Source organism: Labrus mixtus, chromosome 7 (genome assembly GCF_963584025.1).
Source record: "Labrus mixtus chromosome 7, fLabMix1.1, whole genome shotgun sequence".
Lineage (NCBI taxonomy): Eukaryota > Metazoa > Chordata > Actinopteri > Labriformes > Labridae > Labrus > Labrus mixtus.
Genome location: NC_083618.1, coordinates 28,448,415 through 28,475,134, shown reverse-complemented (window position 1 = coordinate 28,475,134; position 26,720 = coordinate 28,448,415). Strand labels below are relative to the sequence as shown.

General features: G+C 44.1%; 1 protein-coding gene across 2 annotated transcripts in view; it reads left to right on the top strand.

Annotated features, from left to right (window-relative positions):
• plxnb1b (plexin b1b) overlaps positions 1-26,720 on the top strand; it is a 112,599-nt gene that overhangs the window by 73,187 nt on the left and 12,692 nt on the right. For both annotated transcript variants that reach the window (XM_061041505.1, XM_061041504.1), the window contains 18 exons: positions 3,062-3,244; positions 10,399-10,527; positions 10,842-10,942; positions 13,550-13,682; positions 14,927-15,083; positions 17,322-17,430; positions 18,338-18,446; positions 19,976-20,944; positions 21,633-21,767; positions 21,862-21,984; positions 22,107-22,200; positions 22,377-22,543; positions 22,682-22,833; positions 23,052-23,157; positions 24,377-24,513; positions 25,465-25,641; positions 25,758-25,992; positions 26,125-26,367. In XM_061041505.1, the coding sequence (XP_060897488.1) occupies positions 3,062-3,244; positions 10,399-10,527; positions 10,842-10,942; positions 13,550-13,682; positions 14,927-15,083; positions 17,322-17,430; positions 18,338-18,446; positions 19,976-20,944; positions 21,633-21,767; positions 21,862-21,984; positions 22,107-22,200; positions 22,377-22,543; positions 22,682-22,833; positions 23,052-23,157; positions 24,377-24,513; positions 25,465-25,641; positions 25,758-25,992; positions 26,125-26,367 (3,459 nt within the window). The remainder of the gene's footprint in view (positions 1-3,061; positions 3,245-10,398; positions 10,528-10,841; positions 10,943-13,549; positions 13,683-14,926; positions 15,084-17,321; positions 17,431-18,337; positions 18,447-19,975; positions 20,945-21,632; positions 21,768-21,861; positions 21,985-22,106; positions 22,201-22,376; positions 22,544-22,681; positions 22,834-23,051; positions 23,158-24,376; positions 24,514-25,464; positions 25,642-25,757; positions 25,993-26,124; positions 26,368-26,720) is intronic.

Here is a 26,720-nt window from a genome sequence, read left to right as displayed (position 1 = left end):
TGGTTGCCTGTGTTCCTGTACCACTTTTTTCTTACCAATGACCTTTTCCAATAGTTGGACTTGGAGTTTTGGCCAAAGCCGAGCATGGAAAAAAAAAAACATTAATACGCTTTAAAGATTTTTTTTTGGCTGCCTTTCACCATTTAGATAGAACCATATGAGGATGGAATACACAGAATGGTTGCTGATAGGGAATCGAACCAGCGACTTGGCGACAAGAACTGTAGCCTGTGAACATGGGGTGCCAGCTCTACATACTGGAGCTCCATATGTGCACATTTTGATTATGAACCTGCTTTGTTTTTATCTTAATTGTCTTCTTTAAATCATCTCAACTTTAAACACACAAACTTAGTTTGAGACGGCGTTTCCAATATGTCGAGCGCCATCGATCGGCTTCAAAAGTCCAATTCATAAACCAATGGGTGAAGTCACAAAGGCTTGGATCATGTCATCAGCAGTCTATTGTTTAAGGTAGATTTTCTTTATATATAAAAGTCATCCACACATTCTATAATTAAATAACAATACATGTGGAAATGACTTGGCATGGTTCACCTCTCCAGTTTAAAACACAATCCATTTTTCCCAGTACTGCAGTTGCAAGTCGTCTCCATACTTTCCTTATCAGTCACAATATCTTTGTAGTCGGTGCCTGTTTGAGGTTTGGACTGTAACCATTTTTCTGCTGGCTGCTAAAAATATCTTTTAATAGATATTTACCCTGCACTGAAAAGTGGAGAAGACCAGTCAATTAATTGACTGTGTTACCACCTGGAGGTTTTGCTGAATTTCCAGGCTACTGGTGGAATTTCTGATACTCAGAGTCATAATAAAACTGCAATATCCAACACATATTCCTTTGTATGATAGAATACTCTACAGCATTGGATTATATTTTACAAGATGCTTGTGTTATTCATTTTTGAATGGGCTGACACTCTACCCCCCTGTCATGACCCCTTAGAAGATTTAATATCGATACATGTTTTTAAAGTGAAGGTTAGAGGGGAATCCAATCAAACCATATGGCTTAAGAGGGGAACAGTGATGAGGGATTTGGAGCCCAAAAGAGATTTACAGTGTCATTAAGATGTCAAATCTCAATTGGATCCCTTTGCACAAACAACACCAAAGCAGCCTGATCCATGGTCCAGACTTTGCCAGGAGAGTCCATCTGCACGGGGGACTTGCTCTCACGCAAAGCTTTGGGGAACATGCTTTTGTTATTGGTGATCAGGCCTCCTTCTGTACCAAATAGAAGCCCAGACGCGACTGTAGTCAATCTTTTCTTGTTATCTTACTCCCTCGTGGTTATTACTTCCCCGGAGAGTTGAAGGCTAAACGTCCTGATGATTGGAGCCTGAGTGGTAGTATGAGGTATTACAGTGTAATCACAGCCTGCCATAAGCCAGGGCAGTCAGCCTTTAAGCTCCCGGGCCACGGTCCAAGACTGGACGTCATAACTTCATAACTTTTACAGTAGTCATAATGTGGTTCAGGGGCTATTCTTAGCATACAGTCAGCCCCTGGTTGTTTTCCTCTCATGGTTCAGACAAAACAGGGGCGTCTAAACTTTCTTTCCCTCTCTCTGGTTAACTGGATCAATGCTCTGCAGCCTAGCAGCACTTTAGTTATGTTGTACAACAAAGTTTGAAGCTGGCCACTTGAGTTGATCGTGTGAAGGTGGTTCGGCTGTCTCTATTTCTTAAGAGCAGGCCAAATAAGGAGTCTCTTCAAAACAACATGCCGTCCAACTCCAGCAATCCATCGGAGCAAACCAGAGCTTCAACAGCTCTCAGGTTTATTGCCTCTACTTCCTATTGTTGGGATAACCGACGATAAAGCGGTCGACCCCAAAAGTTCTTGTTGAAACTTAATGTTCCCCCCTCGACCAAAAACGACAACAACGCAGCCAGAGCAAAGACTCCCCGCTGCCAAACTGTGGAGGCAAAAACAAATTGTCTTTTAAGCTTTAAAAGCACTGAGGGTAGAAGTCACTAGGATCCTGTGATGGTTTGTTCCCAAAGCCCCAATCCCTCCACACTAAATCCTGCTGGGATTTTTACCCACCACAAAAGGAGCACTGCTGCTTTATTTTTGGTAACCAGCTTAGTTGCTCAGAGATGAATAACAAATCACTCTGAGGGGGGTTCTTCTTTTTTTGTACAAAAACAAGGGATACACTTTGAAATCCACATGCAGTGTGATGTGTGGTGGTGTTGTGATTTATTCATGGTGGTACTTTAAGTATCACTGGCGCCCCACAGATGTTTGGGGCTGATACGGTGACGATTTTGATGTACAAAAAATCCACTGATACAGTGGTTTGTACGATGACGCCATTACGTCATGGTACTCTGAGGGCTGCTTTGTCAGACTAATGTGGATTTAAAATAACCTGTTTGAGAGGAACTGAAAGTGTTGTTAAAAGTAAAGAAAGTATTGAATTATCCCCAGCCTTTTCTCTTCATTATCTGGGCATATCATTTTTCCTTTAAGCTCTCCTTTGGGTGCATATCCGAAAAACTCAACTTAAAACCTGGTGCCATTTTATCTCTCATAGACCCATATTGTCAGACTGATAAGGCTGAGAGATTAAATGATCTCAGTATGGGGCAATTCTTTAATTTATGTCCATGAAGGTGGACTTTTGTTTGGAAAAGATGGATTAAATTCACATCTGAAGGAAAAATGGACAACAGCCAGTCAGTATGCATATCAAAGCTAAAACTCTGGGCGTTAAAACATCCGCAACCAGGGGCGACAGTAGCCTAAGTGGTGGGTGCGTGCCCCATGTGGAGGCTGCAGGCGGACCAGGTTTAAATCCGACCTGTGGCTACTTTCCATCCAAGTGTTTATGCAGCAGTTTGAGTTAACTTTTAAAAAGGTGTTCAACCTTAAAACATGTGTTTTATCAACATATTTGACTTTATTCTAATTATGTGTTTTGAGACTTTTGATACTATGATTTTTCTTCTATATTTCTCATCTCTACTGACTTGAAACTTAAGAGTATACATTCACTAACTATCCTCTCCTGTGTCCTCTCCCCAACCAGAACACTCTGGAAGCGTACCCCTGCGGCTCCGATCACACCCCCAGCCCGATGGCCAGCAGGATCGCCGTAGAGGCAGAAACCATCCTGGACAGCCCGTCTGCTCGTCTCACTGCTGTGGCCGTCAGCGTGAGGGCGGGACATACCATCGCCTTCCTGGGGGACTCTAAGGGGAACCTGCACAAGGTAAGATGGTCTCCCAGATAAGAAGACATGCACCGACAGGCTGCCAGCTTTCATGCTGGTGTGGTTCTGCACACGCACAAACCACTATCACTCACAAAGTGTGCTTTGTACATGATGTTATGCAGACATTGTGTTGTTATTGCTGGGAAAATGAAGTCATAGCTTGGCATACTTCGCAACAAGTGTCATTATTTTGAGTTCAGACCTTATTTTTGTTTACATGTTTTAAGTTTTTCTTGCATTACTGAAATACCTGTCCCTGTTCAGACCCGGCAGTCGACCCCGCATACATCATGTTCAGCTGTTCTCTCTGTTCACCTCCAGAAAACTGACATCTGTCGACCAGGTCTGAAATAGTCTGAGTGTGTAGAGGCAGGCGGGCTGAAATAATCTCAGGAGCAGCGTCCTGCTACATCTTGTTGAAGGAATGCTCTGAGATTGTGCTACAAATCCACTCATCCAGTAAATGATGCAAACATACACTGAGGCGTGTGTGTTTGTTTTTGGACAGCGTCTCTGGTGTTCTAAGACCATTGAAACATTGGTGAATAAAATGTGTCTAAAGTGGTTTTATCATATGGAACAAACATCTGGAAGTCATCCGGTCTTCATGGTGAAGGTTTCATTTTTTTAAGGATGAGAAACCATCCATTGACGTATAACTCATTATCATTGGATCCAGGTGACTGTCTGTGATTCTGTCTCTAGGGGAGACAATCAACAGTGGATTACTGAATAACTCAAAATTAGGGGCCAAGACTTCTGGGCGTCTTCTATCCTTTGGTCATGTTGCTTTTAAAAACTGCAGTCTTGTAATAAAGATCGATTAAAAGTGAGGAGCCAACAGATTCCAGGGTTGCTTTTCAGTCGGGCTGCACGACTAATCGCAATTTCACCGTTATGGCAATATGAGCATTTCAAAGTAAACACAACAAACGCGTTGAGCGCTCCTTTTGCGGAAGCTGTGGTTCTTGTCGCAGCTGCAGGTCTTCCCCCAATCTCTCCGCCCAACATCTCCTCTCTCTCTGTGGCTGTCCTGTTTTTAAAAAGGCAAAAATAGCTAAAAACAAGAAAAGGGTTTTAAAATAAATCATGTAAATGTGTGTTAATAGAAGTTAGCAAAAACCTTACATCTGTGAAGTTATAGGGAGTTAACCTTCTTTTGGGATTAATCACTTTTTTATAACGGTTAATTACAGTAATTACTCGTGTCGTGCAAAAAAACAAAAACTTGACTTGTTCCTTAAATATATTCTGAATACTGCTTCTTAAAAATGTGATTTTGGATTAAGCTGCATGTAAATTAAGTTTATTCAGTATTGAGGTCAAAACAATGAAATTTGTATATTTGTCTTTAGGGTGTTTTTATTAACACTGAGGTACGTCTGATTCTGTCTCATAATATCACAGCTTCCAGAGCTTTTCTGCATCAGTTTGTCATGATTTTGTAGACTTTTGTTTGAGGTAGTTTTGACTTTGACGTGTTGGCAATCCTTCGTCCAACTCAATTATCAGGATGTTCTTGTTCGCCTGCTCGGGGCCACTCAACCTTTCAGTCATGTCGAAACAGTGTGCGAGTGTTCGGCTCTTTGGCCGGATCATGTGAAGCTCCTCTGAAGTGTCGTTAACCCTCAACCGGCTGTCAATTAGATTTGCAAGGTGCTGCCGTCACGACACTGTGGGGTCACATATGACGGTGTGTCTGTGGGTTCAGACAGAGTTCAGAGTGAGGCTCGGTCACACACAGGAGTTGTCCAGTTGTGGATTTAAACAACAACAACAACAACAACAACAAAAGAGAAACGAAAAGGGGAAAGTGAGCATATGTAATTAAACCATTCGGTTGAGAAGATTAGAAGATTAGATTTAATCTACACGTTGGGTGTTGTAGGCAGACCCCTTGATATCAGTAGTTTACAGATCGTGAGTTTTCTCCACACACTGCCTCTTTGTGCCTTTTTTTTTTCTCAATGGTAGCTTGTGGTTGAGGCCCCCCCTGCGCAGGCACTACTAGTAGCACAATGACGGCCATTAACGTATTTTTGCACAGTTACGTCACACACACAGAGCCAGCTAAAGCCTGAGCTGCACAATCAACCAGAGACCAGAAAATGCTGAAGCTCCGCGCTCATCATCGCTGACTGGCAGACACGTGCGCTTCCCAACAGAGAGACTCATTCACTGCCATGAAGAGATATCAGTCATCGACAGCAGACAGTGTCGGTGTCAATCTCAGCGTCCTTAATGGGACACATTGTCAACTCTCTGCCCTCCTGACCACCAGCAATGGGTCGCTCGGTTTGAAACCTCAGTAGCATCCTCTGTGTGTGAACGTGTTGTGTGTGTGAACAGAAAGAAGGGAAGACGAGATAAACACAAAACACAATTTCTGCAATAGCAAAACAAATATTAGACACAAAGTCAGGCACTTGCTGTCTTTCCCGTCTGCCATATAGAAAATGTGTCCTTTATTTATCGCTCATAGTCATCCTATGCCCTCTAGTGGCTGTCATCGTTGAACTGTAATAAGAATTGCTGTGGTTGTACGTAAAATTACAAAAAGTAGGACAAACTACAGCCTTGAAATTGTATTCATCTTGACAGAGGATAACCACATGCTAATGTTGGGTTATCATGAGTATTTAAAGGTAGAACACCTTAGACACGGACTCATTAAGACCGGAGATGACTGATTATTATTTAGTTTTTTAACCTTTTTTGAGTAAAATGGGATCCTAAAGTGTTATGCACTGCACACATGAAAATTCCCAGACTGCATCATGGTGGGGCGCATGTTCGAGCGCAAACATCAGAATTTTTCATCCAGACTTTTAGCTGTAGTCCTCCATGTGGGCGGCCCGGGTTCAAGTCCGACATGCGGCTTCTTTGTGGCTTCATGTCGTTCCCCACTCTCGCCCTGATTTCCAACTCTATCCACTGTCCTATCAAGAAGAAGCCCAAAGCCCCAAAATAAGAAATAACGAAGAAGACCGTGATCGGGTTGTGTAATTGTCGGTTACACAAAGCCAAAGTCAATCACAACAAATAATAAGTATATAATCTTAAAAAGTCAATAATAAATTCATGTGGGGACAATCTGAACGTTTCTATATGTGATGCAGAACATTCACTCATGACTGAACAGCGTTTTTATTAAGGTCAGTTATTTCCCTTTATTATCTGTAACTATGGTAACGTGGTTGAGCTGCTGCTGTCTCTAGTCATGATGCATGATGACATCGTCTCCATATGACACATGACCCAGAATCTGATTACGTACTTCATGAAGTGTGCTGACTGACTGATGCGTGCGTCGTCTCTGGGCTCCAGGATTCTTGTTGTTGTTGTTTGTCCGATCGCTCCTTCTGCATCACTCAGCGGTTTGATTTATTTTCCAGCTGATTGAAGCAGCTTTAGATCATAGTTCATCTGTGAGGTCTCGTTCTCACAGTGAATCAGGCCGCTCTCCGCCTGTCTGTCCGTCCAGCGCTTCCTAAATGTTGAGTAACCCAACTTGTTATTTGTCTTTCAAACGTTGGTGTACATCATGAAAGCAATCTTTTCTATACCGCCAAAACTTGACCTTAAATATCAATGTGCTGCTGTTAAGAGGGTTGTCATGACACTAAGATTTGTTGTAATCAAAGGATATCGATACCACAGCAACAAACAGAACAAATATTGCCAACGTGTTTGTGCAGTACAGGCCGTGCTCTCTCCTAGTCTTTCCCTTGCAGCAGCTCCTAATTCAAAATATGACATGTCTATGAAATGGCATGTTAAACCTTCAACCAATGTCTGCCACGAGCTACCAATCTGATGAACCAATCACAGCCTCCCTGTCTCCCTGCTCGCTCTCTAGCCTACTCTCAAAGCGCGTCACAGATGACGGAGTTTATACTGTGAGTTTACTTACAGCTGAATGAGACGTGAGACGACGTAGTTTCTACACAATGAAAGCGATGAGCTGAGGTCCACTTCTGGAGCGACGGCGCTCGTGCGTGTGAGTGAGGGGGGCGTGGCTTTTGAGGGAGCACAGAGGGGAGGGGCTGGGTGCAGACGGAGCACTGAGGGAATGCTACTTTCAAAACCATGCTAGTTTTCAAAATGTGCCAACCCTGACTTTAAGGGGGCCGGTGCCTTGCTAAAGGGCTACATCGCCAATGCTCATGACGTGAACTGGCACCTCTCCAGCTACCAGACCAATTTCCAGATCATAATTTTGGATTTTTCTTTCGACGATCCAAGCTGTTACAGACGCCAACGAGACCATTAAGCAGATGTCGACGCTGTCCACAGCTAATAGAGCTTCAAAGTGGTCCAACACTGATGTCGGATAATAAGAGCTGGCTCGGTGCTTCGTCACGTTCAAGTGAGAGGAGGCTTTCTTCTAGCACATTCCTGGCTGAAGGATTAACGGTCCGAAAAGTAATCGCAGATGTGTTGAGGCAGGTCTGTCATCGTGTAAAAAAGCTCTTTTTACACGACGACTTCCATAACCCATTCAGTCAGCTGTTTTATAACCTTTTTAATTGCTCGTTCATTTTAGTGGGAAAATACAATTTCCTGAAGCGATTGCACGGCGTAATCAAATCACACGAGACACAGTTAATCAATGAACGATAACACAACATGACTGCCAATACTTCCTCGTTTGTCCCTCGACCAATTTCAACAGGAAGCTGATTCACCAACAATTCAGCAACTTTCAGTCCCAAGTTTCTTACCTTGAGGATGAATGTGAAGGCCTTTTAAACATTTCTACAGGTCACAAGTAAAGAAAGCTATAACCTTAAATATCCTTTTTTAATTGTACTAAAAAAAAGGCCTCCAGCTTCTGAGTGCAGCATGTTGACTCCCTCCCTGCGTTGTTAACCTCAGCTCCCTGGCAGATAAACTTGGTGACTTAGCAGCACTGATGAGCTTATTGCAGCTACTCGGAATAACAAGAGGACTAAATAAAGAGACGCTGGTGTTCAGGACACAGAAGCCAGTGTGTTGTGTTTTCTTTGGGAGGGGAGGGGGGAGGGGGGGTGTCTAATTGCTGGGACCTAACCGGTCTAATTAACGGTTGCATGAAGACGCACTGCTGACCAGTTAAGATTCCATCTCTAAATGTTTGTTTTGTCGAGGTCAGCTCAGAGCGTCATGCTGGAAGAAAGACGGGTTTTGTGCAGCGAGCATGCCACGGCTGTGACGCCTCTCCAGTTTAAAATGTCATCTCTCAGTTTTTCTGTTGCTTTTCTCTATTATATGAAACATCAAGTTTTGTCCTGGGCTTGCTTTAAACCTTGACAACCTCTCGTCATTTTCTCACTTTTCTCTGTTTCCCTGTCTTTTGTGAAGATCCCGTAACTTTCTGCAGTGTCAGCAGACTTATATTAAAGCTGGGGTAGAAGAAGAAGAAGAAGAGGATATACTCTGTGCGTTTTGTGAGGAAATGTGGGATCAAAGCGTGTCAGCCTGCATTGCTGACCCTAAATCCTCTGCATACCTGGAGGATGGGATTAGCTGGGCATCAGAGACACATCCTGGCACACCACAGGGCAGATTGTGGACTTGCCCCCTTGTTCTGGATTTTCCCATTAGGATGATCGCTGGTCTTCGTTTCAGCACAGTTGCCCTCACAGTGGAATATCTTAGGATATCAAGAGGCCAGTGCGGAGCAGTTGGTCAGGCTGACCTCTCGTATTAACCCACATTACAGCAGCTCCGGACTTTAAACAGCTCGCAACAAGGTCAGAAAAAGGGCCTTGTCGTGTCTTATGACCTGTGTGTGTCTCGTCATGCTGTTAAACTTATCTTATCCTGTGGTGCGGCGTTTCCTAAATGCCGTCACTTCATTTCCTTTATTAGCGTTGTAGTTCTGATATGTCAGCAGGCCTCTCACAGATATCCTGATTAAGACTATGGTTTCTGATGTGGGCCAATGGGAAGAAGAAAAAAAAAAGTTTTCTAGAACATCTGCTGCAAGAGAACATGCAGGTTTATTAAGAAACTGTCTGCAGCACATGTAGCACAACACCTCACTCTGTCAGACTGTTAAGCAGGTTAACAATGCAGACAGATACTTTATTGAGCCTGAGAGAAATTATAGCATCCAGTAGCAGCTTACAAAACATGACATGACATAAGATATTGAAACATTACATCTAAGGCTTAAGTGAAATGTAAAAACCTGCAGAATTGATAATTAGTTATTAAAAGTTGTGACAAAAAAAATGAAACCTACAGCTATAAGATTAAAATGAACCGGTGCAGGAATAAGAGTAAAAAACCTATAAACAACTTAAATCACAGGATAAAAATGCATCCAAACAAACCAAAAGATGCATGAAAAATAATCTAATAAGTATTCTTGCATCCAAATATACAAGTGCATATAAGTGCATAATATAATGTTTGTAATATGAAATACGATGTGGTCAGGGGAGTGGGACTTGTCAACCAAGTTAGTCGAAATGTAGCAAATTTTCCTGAACTTGTGGTCATAAATAGAGATCTCTGCAGGGCTGGGGGTTATCAGGGCAACGAGAGTGACTCCTGTCAGATGGTGAGATGGTGCCCCCTTAGGGAGGATTCCTACTGTCGTTGCAAAATCTGTACATTTTGGGTCACTGCTTATGTTTAAGTTTGTGAGCCCCCTACTAGTCTGGTGCCTGAGCAGTTGCCCACCTTGCCTGTTGACAAACAGATGATGATCGATGATGGGTTTTTGATTCTGGTTTTATGGACGTTTTTATACATTTCCCGTTGTTACCTGATGACCTCTTGTATTTATGTGTTTGATGTCGTTCAGGGAGTCTAAGTTTCTGTGTTTCTAAATGTTTTCATCTGGCTGCCAAACAAATTTCCCCTCGGGAACAATCAAGTTGAAAGTTGAGAGCAGCGCCTCTGAGGGTCCAATGAATCATCAAACTTTATTATGGGTATTTGAAAAAGTCGATGCCAAAACAATCCCTATTCAAGTCCCCCCAACTGGTTTTTCTCCAATAAACAGTTATTACAGCCTTTGTAGAATCCTCCTCCTGGGTTTCCCTGAACAATGTCAAAATAATGAATCTGTTTTTTATGTTTTCTTTTTTAATGAGGACCCAACAGAAGGGCAGAGTGTGTCATGATTACATAATCACCGCATCGTTTTGTCTTTGCAGGTGTTCCTGGGGCCAAACGGTGAGGTAGAGGAGTATTATGTCATCTCCATCCAGCAGAACGCAGCCATCAGCTCAGACCTGATCCTGGACCAGAACGAGGAGCATCTCTTCATCATGACTCATAACATGGTACCTGCACACTCAGAGAGATGAGACATCCGCTGTCGTAATCTCTCGGCCTCGTTTCAGGGCCGTCTTTCCTGCGCTGCACTTCTAAAGCTAGAGAAATCATTTTGACTCACTTTGTTTTTTTCTGCCCCAATTCTCCCTTCCACTAATGCAGCCGGTCATTAGGATTATTCTAATGAACATATTTTCATTTTCCATTGTTCCCCCCCCCCACCCCGGAGTATGTGGGCCACCTATTCTCTTTAATCAGATTTTGTTGAGCTTAGTGTGCGCGGTTTGCACGACCGAACATAATTGTGTTGTCCTGCTTCCAGCTGCAGAAGAGGCCCGTGGCTGAATGCCAGCAGCATCCAGACTGCCACTCCTGCCTGCTCGGACACGACCCCTACTGTGGCTGGTGCGTCCTGGAGGGAAGGTGAGAGAAACGACAGCCCGGCCTGCATGTGTCGCCGATTTAAGCTCCCTAGAAAGTGCAGCTGAAATTCATCCTAACAAGACCAGAGGTCAAGTTTTTAAAATAATCTCCTTTGACTCACACAGATAGACGGAAACAGCTCCTCCGTTATAATCTGAGTACGTCTTCTAGATTCTGATGACTTTATATAAACCAATTACTGACTCTTAAAAGCCTAAGAAAAGGTGAGACCATGTGATGAATGGATATGTTAGTTATTTACCTGAAGGGATTATCATAGAATAATTGATATGTAGATATTTTCTTCTTCTAGATTGAGAGCACACTCACTCTAGGCAAAGTTACCCTGTACCCCTTAAGCACGATTGCCCCCCCCCCCCCCCCCCCCCCCATTGTAATTTTTGAAACCTCATTTCATTTCAAACCTTTATTTATTCTCTAAAGGACACTGAGGTTGCCGTCATTTCCAATGCCGTCGAGTAAAACAAGAAAAAAACACAACAAACACTGATCCACTAAACAACATTTTACAATTTGAAACAAAGGGGCTCGAACTCAAATTCCTAAACTCTGTAAGAGAGGGAAGAACTCAGATCCTTAGAGTCTGCTGAAGGGTGTTCCACGAGTTTGGGGCATCAAAAAGAAAATGCTGATTTACCGAATTCAGTAAAAGCTCGAGGGAAGAACGGGTCGTGTAGGCGCCTACATTCCACTCCAACAGGTCTGTTATGTAAGGTGGAAGTTTTCCAATAACAGCCTTGAACATCTAATGTAAGGATGTGTTTGAAAGAGGTCAGGACACTAATAGGTACATCAAATCTATATATCCTGATAATCAGCACTCTGTATTATTAATTACAGTCTCCTTAACATCATTACAGGGATTATTTTAACCGTCTGAGCAAAAGAAGAATTTCTTTGCATTTATCTTTAAAAGAAAGAAAAAGTTTAACATATGAACTATGTGAAAATTAAGAATGAAAATGAAATAGATTTTTAGAATTAGTAGTGTCCAAAAAGTCTTTAACACCCTTGATCCTGAGGGGAAACCTGCACACATTTTCTGGGAATTCCAAGCTGTGGTAACATAAAGCAGGGGCGTCTCACCCGTGGGTGTTGTGGAAGTTGCGTCACCCACACTTTCACTGAAACGTATTTTCATCCCCCACACTTTTTATTTACTTTACACACAGCATGGAGATCTTTACATTTTCTCCTCTTGGTTGTTCTTTTAGCTGTATTTATTTACTCCCGTAACTTTTACGATGTAGCGGAAGTCCCCTTTGCAGTTTTTCAAAATAAAAGCACATTTTATATGAAGACTGGAAATAAAGAGACTGAGGCAATAAGAAAAGCAAAATAAAAGCATCAGAAAGAGCAGTTTTGAATCTCGTTTTTAGAGTTAACTGGGTTACTCACAATGGATGTTCATAAAGTTAGAGTCTAATTATCTTTAGTAACTTTGTCTTGTTGTATGATGTGTCAGCTAACATTAGTTAATGGACATTAAATGAAACAGAATGTGTTGATTTGCTAGAGGGTGCTAATATATTAGCATTAAAACACCCGCACTTTTAAAATCGCTGCTCCACCCCTGACATAAAGGGACATCACCTATTGGTAACTAAAGGCGTCTGTTGATGGCGGACGCCATGCTGGAAATGCTGTCTCAATGCAATTTGCAGTCAACCTAACGACAGGCAAAGATCTGGAGCTTAAAATGATGACATGTAGCATAACTCTGAAACAAGATGAGAAGATTCTCCATCTGTCATGTGAGCTACACAGCAATATCTGTCTAATGTTTGCGAACACCAATTAGCATTAGCGTCTCTGCTAAGTTACTTTCCAATCAGAAAGTGAAGCTGTCGTTTTAAAAAAAAAAAAAGAACCCTGAGGCCATGAAGTGAGTCATGGTGCTTTCTTTGAAGGAGAAGACATGATTTATTGTCTTTTAGTAATAGGATTGAGTTTAGCATTAATAACATCTTCTCACTCCTTTGTAAAGTTTGACATCAGAAGAAGCGGTGACGACTGCAGGCTAATTCTTGTTGTTGCTCTTTGAAATGCAAAAATGCATCACAAATGAGTCTTCTGTGTGAAATGTTTTGCGACTAGTTCAAAGAAATGCAGCAGAAAAACAAGTTCGGCTCTGACGCGGGATGAAGTGTCAGCGGGCGTGGAAGCAGCTGGCAATCTTCTGGAGTGTTTTTGCCAAGTCATGTTAAAAAAAAAAAAAAAAAAAAGAAGGACGGACTGAGTGGGGTCTGCTGGGAAAGTGATGGAGGTCTGATGAAAGAAATCTACCTCTCTCCATCCCATCTGTGTCTCCTCCTCTCTCCTCTCAGCTCTGCCTCTCCACCTGGATGTTTTTCTCTCTCTGCCCCTTTACTTCCTTCCTCTCGGCTTCCTAACATGTTTTTACTTTCTAGTTTGTTTACATCTAGCTAGAGAGGGAATAAAACCGCTTCCAGGAAGAAGTTGGTGTGCACTTTAAAAAACACCTTGCAGTCTAAACAGAAAACTCTTTTTCTCGTCTTACATTTCCGCTTGTTGAGACGTGTCGAGTCGAGTACATGACGCCGTGTTGTGCCGTTTTCCCTGCAGGTGTGCGTTGCAGTCACAGTGTTCTCGTGGGAACCAGCCCGGCCAGTGGTTGTGGAGCTTTGACATGGAGCAGCAGTGTCTGACCATCCAGGACCTGAACCCGTCCAACATCAGCCGGGAGGAGAGCAGGACGGTGAGTCTGCTCAAAACGTACACGATGTGCCCGAGCAGCGATGGTGCCAAACTAAAAAAAAACTCTTGATATCCATCTAACCGTCTGTACGGTGTATCATCATATCTGTAAACAACATTACAAAGGTCGACTGTAGAGACCTGGGAGGGTCTCCACAGACTCTGAACTACACGCTCAGACAATCTTCACAGGTTGATGCAGATTTATTTGTAGAAACTTAAAAAGAACTCTTAGTGCAGCAGCATGTAGTCCTTGAAGGGAACGACCACGATCTAACACTCCTACATCAACGTTTAGTCACCTGACAGTCAGAGGAGAGACATGACAGTAGAGGTCACACTATAGGACTGACAGATGACGTGTCCAAGTGCAGTGCAGGAACATCACCTGAGGACAGGTGGAGCCAAAAAAAAAACAAACACTGAGCATGAAAAAAAATAAGGACTCAGATGTGAGTAGAGTTCATGTCCCTGCAGGCAGCAGGAAGATATAACTCACTTTTTAAAACTCAATTTTTCCACGTTGACATTTACAGGTGAGCAGGTCAGATTTATGCGTTTAATCGCCTGCTGTCACTTCGTCCTTCACTGTCCTCCAAACAGCTCAGGTGTAGATTCCCCTCTTACTGACTCTGCCTGCTGAATATGAAGAGCTATCCTTTTCTAACAAGAGGTTTTTAATCATTGCTTCGACAGTCTTGTTTGTCCTCTCTCTGTCAGAGACGTGCTAACTTCACACACCTAAAGCAGCGGTTCACAACCGGTGGGTAGGGACCCAAAAGGGGGTCGCCGAGTTGTTTTCAGTGGTCTGCAAATGTGGGCTTGGAAAGAAAAAAATGCTGTCAAAAAGTCTATGAAGTTTGTTTTGTTAAGTTTCTTTGTTTTATCACACTTCGTACCGACTGAGGTCCAAACTGCACAATCTTTCTTCAAATAAATCGGATTAATTGAAAAATATAACAAATTTTGGGAAGTTGGTGGATCCTGAAGCTCAACCAGTTGAGAACCACTGATTTAAAGCACCTTCCTTAATTGTAACTTTTTATGACGTTATTGTTTTTTTAACCTTATTTATTGTCCTGCACTATTTGTTAGTGTTGTTTCTCTGCACTACACAGTAGAGAATCCTTACAAATGTTCACTGCACCTTGGTATAGTGACAGTAAAGTTCAGTCTGAGATCAGATTTTGTGGAGAAAGACACACAGATATCTGATCTAACGCCATACTCTTCGTCTTTCCTCAGGTGTCTCTGTCGGTCCCAGGACTTCCTGTGTTGGAGAAAGACGAGTATTACTCCTGCTACTTCCAGGACGTCCACAGTCCCGCCATCGTCACAGCGACCGGGGTCCACTGCCATTCTCCGGACACCCGCCGTGTACCCACGGTGCCTCCAGGACAGGGTGAGTGCGTTTGAGGCCAAAGACATGACCATTTATCCTTTCAGGAAGGAAGCTGGTGAAGTTTCATCTCTGGTCTGAACTCTTCATCCCTCTTTGTGTCCGGAGGATTTGGTCATAATGAGATTTATATCTGTGTGTTTTAAGCATGTGTTTGCATGTGCACACATACCATACACACATATACAGTGCAATCCATGTTTCATCAATCTAGGACAACCCAAATTCTTTATTTTAAGCCAGCTTACACAGCAGGAAGTCATGTGTGTTTTAAAGTTTAAAACTCCCCCATAAATATACTGCATTTCATTTTTGCGGTTTTCTAGGTTTGGGTTGTTGTTTAGAGTGACAGCTGCTTGTGTGTTATAGGAAGTCCGCTGCAAAAACCAAAGGGGATTGCAAATAAAAAATTTAATCCTCTGCAGAGGTCACACTCCTAAAAAAAAAAAAAAAAAAAAAGGTACACGACACACACAATCACCGGTTCCCATGCACGCATTCCTGAAACTTTGTGGCTTGTTGTAGTTCTCAGGGAGCGGGGCTCAGAGAGATTCAGCCTGGAGGGGCTTTCCTAAGATATAGACACACAGGAGGTATTTAAGGATCGAGCTGTGGCTTTCCTTTATTTAAAGAGGGTTAGTGTCCGTGCTCACTTAATAAAAGACGGAGCTGGAGGCCTGTCGGGGCAGCTGCTGCTTTTAAGTTAAAGAACAGATTCTCATCTGAGTGCTTTGAGATTTAAAAATACATTGCAAAGTTCAGACTCCGGGTTATCTGCGAGGCCACAATGTTTTCAGGCTATGTCGTCCTCATCTGCCACACAGCTCGTGGAAAATCAATAAATAAGAAACTAGGAGCAAAAACATGTGAAGACAAAGAGGCAACAAATCAGAAATACATCACTTCAAGCCGTCTTCACAGATGCCATTCTGAAGATATCTAGATCATTTCAGGAGATTCTCCCGACCTGGCTGTTGACATATGCTCCTCACAGCGGGAGGCTATCCCTGTCAGGCAGGAGGGGGGGCCTTGGGGGTCTCCTGAGGTCAGACATGACGTAAAAGACATTATCCATCCATTGCAAACAATTTCCAAAAATCCTGAACACACCACAAAAAGTAGGTACAAAGACCTCAAATGCCCCCAGTCTGATGTGTCAGGACCCTTCAGTAGCAATACGCTTAGTTAGAACTCTATTTTTATTTTAAAGAAAAAAATCCTTTTACAGCTTGTCATTTGCCAAGTTGTTAAATGCAGAGATCTGAGAACATGCAGAAGTCACATCGGTCGAGGAGCATCACCAGAGGACTGTGTGGGGTCAAATCAGCAAAACAAAAGGCAACCCATATGAACAAATGATCACCTGAAGAAGAACTCGGGTTGAAACGTTGTGATTGTGATGGAATAAAAAACTTTGTTGAAGCATTTGAGCGAGTGAGCAGACGTATCTTCCTCCTCAGTCTGCTGTTTTTTTTGCACTACACTTCACCTACGCGATTGTTCCCTGCTCCTCTCTGATTTCAGAAAATACCTCAGCAAATACGACGCCTCTAACAGCTCGCAGACGACACAGAGTTACCTCCAGGTGTAACTAGGTCGAGAGGCTTATATTTCTCGCTCCATCCAGCAGTCAGTTTAGATTTGAAGAAACTTTTTTTTTTTGTTTGGAGGAGAGGTGAAACAATCCTCAAGATCTCAAAGTCAAGTTTCCCTTTTTGGATCGAGCTTTGAATTACCTCGACCTGGATGACTCTGCACAGACATCTTACAATGCTACTGTCACTTATAGACATGATGGTCTAAAATGGAAATGGAAAACAGGAGCTGGTTCAGATTATGTAGCTTCACAGAGCCGCTTTTAAAACAGGTGAACTTGAGCGTGTTGCTTGGTAGAGTGAATTCTCAGAGCCTTGAGCCGGGGCTGTGTTTATGTCTGCTCTTCTGTGGGCTGAGGATGGAGGAGAGCACATGGCTTCTATTAAGCCTGTGTGTTTTGGCTAACAGGAACCAAAGCCTCGATCCCACGTTCTCTGGCCGTGTTTTGGGGGAAAGATCTTACTCATCCCAGACTTCTTGAATCAGAGGGCGATAAAGCCCTGGACAAATATTTTCAGAGCTTTTCCTCGCTCAGCTCCGTGCTCAGGTGAAACATGATGTCACTCTTGTTGTTTTCCAGCTCCTCTGTGTCCTCATGCCCTCTTCTCTCTTCCTCTCTGTGTTTTATTTTTTTTCCTCCTCCAGACTTTGTCACCGTCCCCCTGTCCCTTCGCTTCGGGGACGTCACCGTCACAGCGAGGGATTTCACCTTCTACGACTGCACGGCTGTAAAGCAGCTGTCTGGCAGCATGCCGTGAGTTACAAACCGATGATTTATAAGCTCTCTGCTCTCCTGTCTCCTCCCAGACGCTGTCCCTCCGTCAGTTCAACCTTCAACTTTACTGTTACATTTTTCTCCCTTCTTGCTGTCCTGGTTTTAACTCCTCTCTCCACACCTGTAACCCCTTACTTTAAATACTTTCACCAAAGTATTCCAAGGAGGGGCTGCAGGTACCTTCACTCTCTCTCAGTAGCCTCCACATCTTCACATTCGGTCACGCTCAGAACATGGCTTAGCTGTGCTCCTCCACGATTGGTTCTGGTTCTGGTTTAGGATCAGGAGAAAGCTCCGTTTGGCGTAATCATGTTTTTCCAAATCTTTCTAAAAACTCACCACGCTCCTGTGTCTGCACAAACGTGCTCAGCACAACAGAATTGTAGTGCAGACAGCGAACGCTAATGAGGCTAACTGTATCTGGTTCGGCCTTGTGAAAATAAACATAAGCCCTGAATCAAATTGTTAAAAATGCTTTGTGAATATTAAAGTCTGGAATGGCTGCGTTTTGCGTACTGTAACATCCTTCACTATGTTTCCACACACACTCTCTCTATCAGCCCCTCTCTCTCTCTCTTTGTTCCTGCACTCTGATCAAACCCGAGGCTCGATTCAATTAGATCGCTGACCTTTCTTACCGCAGGGACCAGATTGGATGTGATCTGATTATGCCGTGCTCTCAGATACAGTAGCTCTGCCTTTCTGTCTCTACATCATCCTTTCCTCCAAGCTCACACTTCTTTTGTTGGACCCTCTCTTCATTATTCTCTCCATGGTTCCTGACCCTGGACTCCTTCAGCTTTTATCTGTGTTCTTTCTGCAGATTCTTCCACGGACGCTTTCATTAAACTCTCTGATCTGTGCCCTCTGTCGTTTCTCTGTGCAGCTGTCGTGGTTGTGTTACGAGCAGATGGGGCTGTAACTGGTGCGTTCACCAGCACCTGTGTACCCACAAGCCCACCTGTGAGGAGGGGGTGGTCATCTACAACCACCATGTAAGTTACTCAATCGGTAAAGGATGGATGTAACTATAGCCAACTCAGATTTCGATATGATTCTAGTTTGAGTGTTTTTTATGTGCTTAAGTTTTTTTGAGAAAAGTTAGGTAAAAGACATTTTGATATTTGAATTTAAAAGACGAACAAGTGAACTTCTCTCTAAAGACAATTACCCTAAATAACAGGCAACAAATAACCTGCAATGGATTTTGAGGATTGCCTGAAACTATACTTCTTTTAGCTACCGTCCAGAACCAACACATTGATGCTAATTTGTAAACTAATTAGCATAGCATGTCTTCATTGGATTGTGTTCCTTACACTAAAGCAAATGTGGATTTATAAAATAATGTTGCAGTGATTTAAAAAAAAAAACAACTGTAGCCCAGGCTTGAGTTTCATGAAGTGCCAAAGAAACTGCAGAACACAACTCCTGTTAGCAGCTGCCTGCCAGCTGTTGCTAACCTTAGCCTGAGCCACACAGCAAATATGACAGAATCAGCTCACTTTCAGATCATAACACTACAAGTAGTTGTCTTCTTTAATGTCCTCAATATCCCAAATGTTTAGCAAGTTTAGCACGTTGACCCTCGTGCTAGCATTAGCCCTTTTCAGACTGCCGTTCCGCTACAGCGCTGTAACGAGGCTCCGTGGTCATCATGTGTAATATTGGTGTCTCAGTCTGTGGGTTCACATTGCCTTGTGGAAGTGCGAGAGCTTGGCACGGCAGGAGCTCCGCACACACACAGCGCTGCGCTCCCCCGCTGGCCTCGGCCTGTGCTGTCTCGTCCCAGTAAACGCCTCTGTTATGACGATACAGAGGACGGATCACTTCGTAAACCCCCCACGTCTCCACAACATTCAAACTGAAAGAGAAACATCACAGGGGTGTAAATATCATGTCTTGAAACATCAGTCTGAATGAGTCTATTGTCACTCGTTGATTTAGCCGTCTTTAACTCCCTGCCACCACCCCATTCGCTCTGAAAATCATCCTAAAATTCAAAAAGCTCAGGCTGCCTCAGGACGCCTCTAATGAGGCAGAGAGAATGAATTATGAATAAAACACCAAATATATCTCCAGGCCACCTTTTTCTCTTCTTTGTTTAACAGCTGCACAACACAGTTACTCGTGTAAATCTCAGTTAAAAACCGGTTCCAAACAAAGGGATGTTCAGTCTCTGGTTCAGTTACATAAAAAGCTGTTGTGAGGTTGCACTGTGTGAATCTACATGAGTGTTTCTGAAAGGTAAGTAATGGGCCAAGTGATTCATTTTTTTTTCATCAAGGCCCATAAGTCATCTTTTGTGCCTCTTCTGTAAAATCACATTTTTGTAACTAAAATCATTGCTTTGTACGTGTCATAAGCAACAATAACACAATAACAGCAGGTTATGTGTTATGAATCATATTTTTGCTCAGTTATTGGTTATTTCCATTTCCCTTTGTCCATTAGATTTTTATTTCTGTCTCACCCTCTCCTCATGTCCTCCCCTCCTCCTCCCTCCTCCTCCCCCCTCCTCCAGTTTAAACTCCCCACCTCAGCTCCTCCCACCACCAAACCTATTAAAGTCATCACAACATCCACTACCACAACCGCCGCCCCAACAACCGCCGCCATGACAACAACACAAACAACCACCGTTACTACGCCCACGACAACTGCCGCCCCTGTTACTGTAGCAACCACTCAGGAGCCGACCACCACTCCCGCACCCACGACCCCACCTACGACTACTACAACCACCACCCCCACCACCACCACCACCACCACCCCTGAGCCCACGACCCCACCCACCACCCTGCCAACTCAGCCGGCCACCACCCTGCCCTCCACGACACCTGCACCTACCACAACTCCCACTCCAGAGGTTACCACGGCGATGGAAGACGAGACTGAAGCAAGGGAATATGTAGTTACACTAAGTGACACTGAAGGCGACGCGGTGACACCCACCGTCCTCACGGGTGCCGTAGATCTGGAGCCTGTAACAGCAGCTGAAGGTTTAAGCGCAGATCTGGATCCTGTGGTGCCTTTGATTATCCCGCCTCAAGATCCTGGCTCCCCCGACCTGGACGTCGTGACTGATTCGCCCACCAGCGACGCCCAGGAAGCCGAGGGAGCTTTGAGCCTGGCAGAGCCTCCCACTCCGACCTCATCCGGCTTTCCCCTTCCACTGCCCTTCCCGATGGGCGAACCCGACGACCCTGAGCCCTCCCTCTACCTGGATCTGTTCACCCACGCTCCCACTCCAGGACCGACACAGGACTCTCAGACTGAAAGCCCAGAAGCGCCCTCGGATGTGCTCCTGATGCCAGAAAAAGAAGACCCAGATGTCCACGCCGAGCCGGAAAACGACACGACCTCGTTTTCGGCCGCTGCTGTGTTGTCAGGTGACGGTGAGGTCGACCACGCCCCCCCATCCTACCCACAACTGATGGATTCTGACTCAGAGCTGGACTACCAGTATGATCCAGCTGACGCCTTCCTCCCGGTGAGTCCAGCCGTCTCCCTCCTCCTCCTCCTCCTCCTTCTTCTTCTTCTTCTGGACTCTGTGCTCCTGCTGCAGGAACAAAGCTCAAACAGGCCTCCCTGTGTGCCCTTGTTTCCCTGCTCTTCCTCTGCTGTCACACACCTGTGATCTTTTTGTTGTTTTTGCTTTTCCCCTTTTTTTTAGACTGATCCCTAAAAATCTCTAAATGTTCTCATATTTTTTTTTCTCTCTCGCTCTCATTTGCAGCTCAGTATCACTTTGAAAGTTTTTGTTTTTGTTTTTTAGAATACAAATTGTTCACCCTTCTTTGACCTCTGATTATTATCTGACGAGTCAAGAGCCTACCAGAGATCCATAGTGTATGAAAATAATGACAGATAAATGGAGATTTTAAAAACATACATGCATAATATAAAACCAAAACTGAGCTTTGTGTCTGTGTGGGAACATTAGCGAGACATTTTTACAACATTTCCTTCACACAGTGAGACATGTTAGTTTCAAACATATATCGTTTCTACATTACTCATCAGTGTTTGAAATCAGGGCTGTAGATAATGTGCATAATTTACATTCTTTTGTCCGAATCAAAACCTGGAGCCTACTTTACCCACGATGCAACTCAAAAGGAGAGGATGTGTTGGGATTGTTTTTTATTTTTTGTATATGTGTGTGTATTGGGTAACAGGGGGATGAGGGCTCTTATGTCAGCTGGGGCTCCTCAGCTTGTCCCTGCGTGGAGAAGGTCCAAGGTTCATCACTGCTGCCTGTCAAAGTGGAGAGAAAGATCACGCTGCTGGCACGCAACCTGCACCTCTACCAGGTACACACACACACACACACACACACATATTATCTCTCTTTATTTGCCTGCTTTGCGATCCCTTCGCTAAACATCAGTCTTTGTGTGTGTGTAGGACTCAGATCTGGACTACGAGTGTGTGCTGGTCATCGAGGGGCAGACTGTGGTGGTGGACGCCTACGTGGAGACGGACGACACGAATCCATCAAACTATGACATCACCTGTCAACTACACCAGGTCTGAAACTGTGCAGGATGTAAAGAAATGTTTGTCATGCAGGAAAATACTGGAAAAATGTTTCAAAATAATGTAAATAATAAAAGAAAGTAATAAACAATATGTTGTTTTTGTTGGTCCAGTACACATACTCTGCTCCAGTTGAGGAGTACAATGCCATGGTGTATGTGAAGAGGAGGGACACCTTCCATGTGGACAGCTCTCCTGATCTCTACGGTGAGGATCAAATCTTCTTTTTTTTAACATTTACTGTGTCAGATTGTTTTCTTCTCTTTCTGCTTTTCTCCTCTCATCATACCTTGAGAGCAAAAAAAAAGCAGAACTCTCTTAAACTATCTTGACCACAACACTCAATGTCGACACCATTAAACCTGCGTCTGCTCCGTCCTCAGTGACTCTGTATAACTGCTCTGTGGGACGCTCCGACTGCAGCCGCTGCCACACAGCCGACCAGAAGTACGGCTGTGTTTGGTGCAGCGGTGCTCACGCCAGCTGCCTGTATTCAGACTCCTGCAGTGAACCGGTGCAGCAGACGTGCCCCGCTCCAGTCATCCACTCTGTGAGTACTGACTTTTGACCTTTTCGTTTATCTTCAAATCACAGCTCTCTCTTTGCCTTCAGAGTCTAAACTGAGATCTGTGATATTGAAGTGCAATCTTTTAATTTTTTGGCTAAAGTTTTTCCCGTCTTCCCTCAGATCGAGCCTCTCTCCGGACTGCTGGACGGCGGCACCCCGCTGACCATCTCCGGCTCCAACCTCGGCCAGAAGGCTGAAGACATCCTCCAATCTGTGTTGGTCGCTGGGGTTCCCTGCACCGTCATCCCCCGCCTTTATGAGGTCTCCTCCAGGTACAGAAACACAGCTGCAGGGTGCAGCCGGCTGGGGAGACGTTTGGTGTCTTTATTTTCCTGTTTTAAAGTCCAAACAGATAAATTAGATACATTTTTGGGAAGAATTCTTAATGGATTAAAATGAAGCCTTGCAAAATGTCGTTCACATGTTTTCAAATGGTTAAAATACTTCCAGGGTGCATGCATTAAACCAGAGAGGGATGTCTGTGTTTCAGGATTGTGTGCAGGACCGAAGCGAGCGGAGGAGAGAAGATTGGCCATGTGTCTGTTAAAGTGAGCGGAGGAGAGTTTGGCATTTCCAGCCAGACATTCAGTTACCAGGTACAGCAGAAAAGATTAGATCACTATAAGAAGTTACAATTTAGTTTTACTGTCTCTGAATTGTGCTGTAGCGACAGAATATTATAACCAACAATCACAATATGAGGTACAAACACATCAGGAGTATTACAAGTAGGGAATCCTATGATTATTTAAATTCTGAAAGTAATCATTTAACTGCTTAGACTTCATAATGTCTGATGACGAATACTGAAAAGTGTCTTCAGATGTCAACCAGCAGCAGTCAATTATTCTACATCAGTGCAACATGGAAACGCAACACATTGGGGCACCGGTGGCCGACTGGTTAGGGCGTGTGCATGGAAGGTTATGTCACTGACAAATGTGACGTACTGAAGTGTGGCGACATACATTATGTCTATTTAATTAAATGTAAGTAGGAGTACACTGTGCGATTTCAGTCCGATTTTGGGGAGTTGGGCTGAATTTCAGCCTTGATAGCACGTTGTTACTCCCGCCGTGTTCACTGATGCACGACATCAGATCAGCGCCCGATCAGCTGCTCCCGACTGGTCGCAGGAATTTCTGACATGTTTGATATTTTGGTCGTGCGACTGCTCACAAACTCAGAGTGTTTGCAGAGCCACGAGCCGATTCCCTCATCCAGGACTTTTTTTTTCCTAATTTCCCCTTGCACAAACTGACAGGCAGCATGTCAAATCACCATGGCAACAGCAGGCTCGCCTGTTTAATCTGTTTTCCCCCTCCCCATTCATGAAAGAAAACGTTGGCAGAAATATCTACAGACGTCCAGCTGACAGGGAATATTTGTTTTGATGTAGCTTCTAGTAATCTTGTGATGATGGGGGGACGCAGATCGTATCCTCGAGAGCGTTTTTTTTGCAGGTGTGTGTGTGTTTAGGTTATTTGAGCCGTGCATATGAGACAACCAAAAATGAACCTCTGTCTGTGGTAGTTTTCTAAGTTTATATTAGATTTAGAAAGGGGGAACACATTAAAGTAAAAACTGAATGCTTGACTAAGTGATGGGATTTTCAGGTTCTGTTAATCTGTAGGGCCAATTTGAGGGCATGACCTGGGTCAACTGTCCCCTTGGAGGGACTCCAGATCCATGTTGTATAATATGATCTTTAAGCACAGCTGTTTCTTAATCTGATTCATCAGCCGTCCCTCTCTCTCTGTGTATGTGGTGTTGTTCTTTACAAGCTTTCTTCTTCTGTGCTCTCCTTCCTCTCAGGACCCGTTTGTGATGGGTGTGTCTCCTGAGCGAGGGCCCAAAGCTGGAGGAACGACCTTGACGATCACTGGCCGACACCTTCTGACAGGACGTCCCTCTGACCTCACCATCACTGTGGGAGGGGTCTCCTGTAACATGTAAGGCTACATCCACATTAGATGATTTTCATAGTTTTCAAATGAAAAGGATCTCTGGCACCGTGTAACCAATTTGGAACTCCTTCCATACTTTCATGCTGACATGTATATAAAAAAATAATTTTACATATACTGAGCATGCATGTGTTGGTGTAAGTCAGCACACAGAAAAAGGCAAAACAGCATAAATCAGTGTTGGCCTGATAAGAAAAAGCTCAATTTCACTGCTCAGTGACAACAAGATGAGTCATTCTTGAAATAAGTCAACCATGTCATTTAAGGCTGATATTTCTTTTTTTTTAAAGACGAGGGTCAAATGATTTGGGCCTTAGGAATCAGGGAGGACGTATCCTGACTAATCCTGACCGAAAGTGTCTTTGTGTCAGGAACTCTTTGTTTCTGCCGGGATACAATAATTCACATCGCTACGTTTTCAAACTCAAACAGGGCCAGAACTGTTTCCCAAACCATCAATAAAGGAGTTTCAACAAAGTGTGAATGTTTATGGAGGGAGGTGCAAACATATTGAAAGTTATACTTTTAAAAACCAGTTCAGTTCTCCCATAGTAAAAGTCTGGGAAGTAGTTAAGCGCGCCTTCTACTTGATTTGATTGGCTGCTCTGGTCAAAAGTGACACTGATGAGCAGCTCTGTGTCTTCAGCTGAAAAGTTTAAATTTGTTTAACTTTAATGCACTCCCCAAAACTGTGTGAAAAACAGAGAAGTGATCGGGTCCTAAAACTGATTTATTTGGAGTAGAAGCTGCTCTAATTGCTGTTTCTCTCTTAGTCACTATTAACCTTCATATACTGTATGTTCCTGCTGACTGTCTGACCCTTGGCCTCTTTGTACCCGATGGGCAGGAAAGAGAACAGACACTTTGGACCTTGGGTCAGTGAAATGTCACATTGTTTATGAATCTGTTCCTCCTCCTCCTCCTCCTCCTCCTCAGTGTGTCGGAGGTGCAGAGGTCCAGTGTTCAGTGCGTGACAGGCAGCAGTAATAAGACCGGAGATCACCGGGTCACCCTGCATTACCACAGCAGCCAACGCCACCTCAACACCCCCGCCTACCGCTACACCAACAACCCCAACATCACCCACGCCATGCCTGCAAAGAGCTTCCTGGAGTGAGTATGACCTTCATCTCCCCTCCCTTCTCCTGTTGTTTAAAAAAAAAAAAAAGTTGTTAAGTGTCAGAAGTGAAAAGTGCTGAGAAATTCACAAGTTGTGTTTCTGGTTCTAGCGGTGGGCGGCTGATCTATGTGTCAGGCCACAACCTGGATGTGGTGCAGGAGCCGAGGATGGTGGTGACGGTCTCCCCGTTAGAGTCTCTCCAGAATAAAGGCAGGAAGCGACGGAGGAGGAAGAGGAGGAGTGGAGAGCAGCAGGAGGGAAGCAGAGGGAAGACTTTGGAAAGGCCAGTGAGGATGCTTCCTGACCATATCTGTCCTGGAGACCCGCTGTGCTCTGTCAAACAGGTGTGTGTGTGTGTGTGGGTGTGTGTGTGTGTGTGTGTCTGTGTGTGTGTCTGTGTGTGTCTGTGTCTGTGTGTTCTGGGTTTGTTATTTCCAAGTGCCTCCCTTGACTTAACGTCTTTCCGTCTCCTACAGTTTGTGGAGCGCTGCGAGGTCAACTCCTCCACCCTCATCTTGTGTCGCTCCCCCGTGGTGGACTCGTCCGTCTGGGGTTCAAAGGTCACCGTGGAGTTTCTGCTGGACAACCTGCGCTTTGACTTCAGCGGCCTGAGCACCCAGACCTTCAGCTACGAACCCAACCCGGTCCTGAGGCCCCTGAACCAGCAGGACCCGGTGAAAGCCTACCGCTACAACCCCGGCAGCTTCATCCAGCTGGAGGTGAGAGGGAGAAGATGTTGATGGTGTTTAAAGTTTCTCTAAAGCTGATACCTTCAAATTTAAAAGTTTAAATGCTGAGGCTGAACCTTCAAAAACTAGAGTAAACATGACAAACAGGTCAAAAATACAGCCGTGCATAGTGTTTGTCTGATTTATCCTTTCACATTGTTGATGCCATTATCACTCTTTCAAATACTCAAACCTTTAATTCTCACATTTACAAGTGTAAAGACTCAGGCGGAACCATTAACATCCATATTGAACAGGTCAAAAAGTGTATATACATATTCAACCCTGCACTGACCAGTCCACATTCAAATCGTTACTCAAGACTCACCTTTTCAAACCGGTTT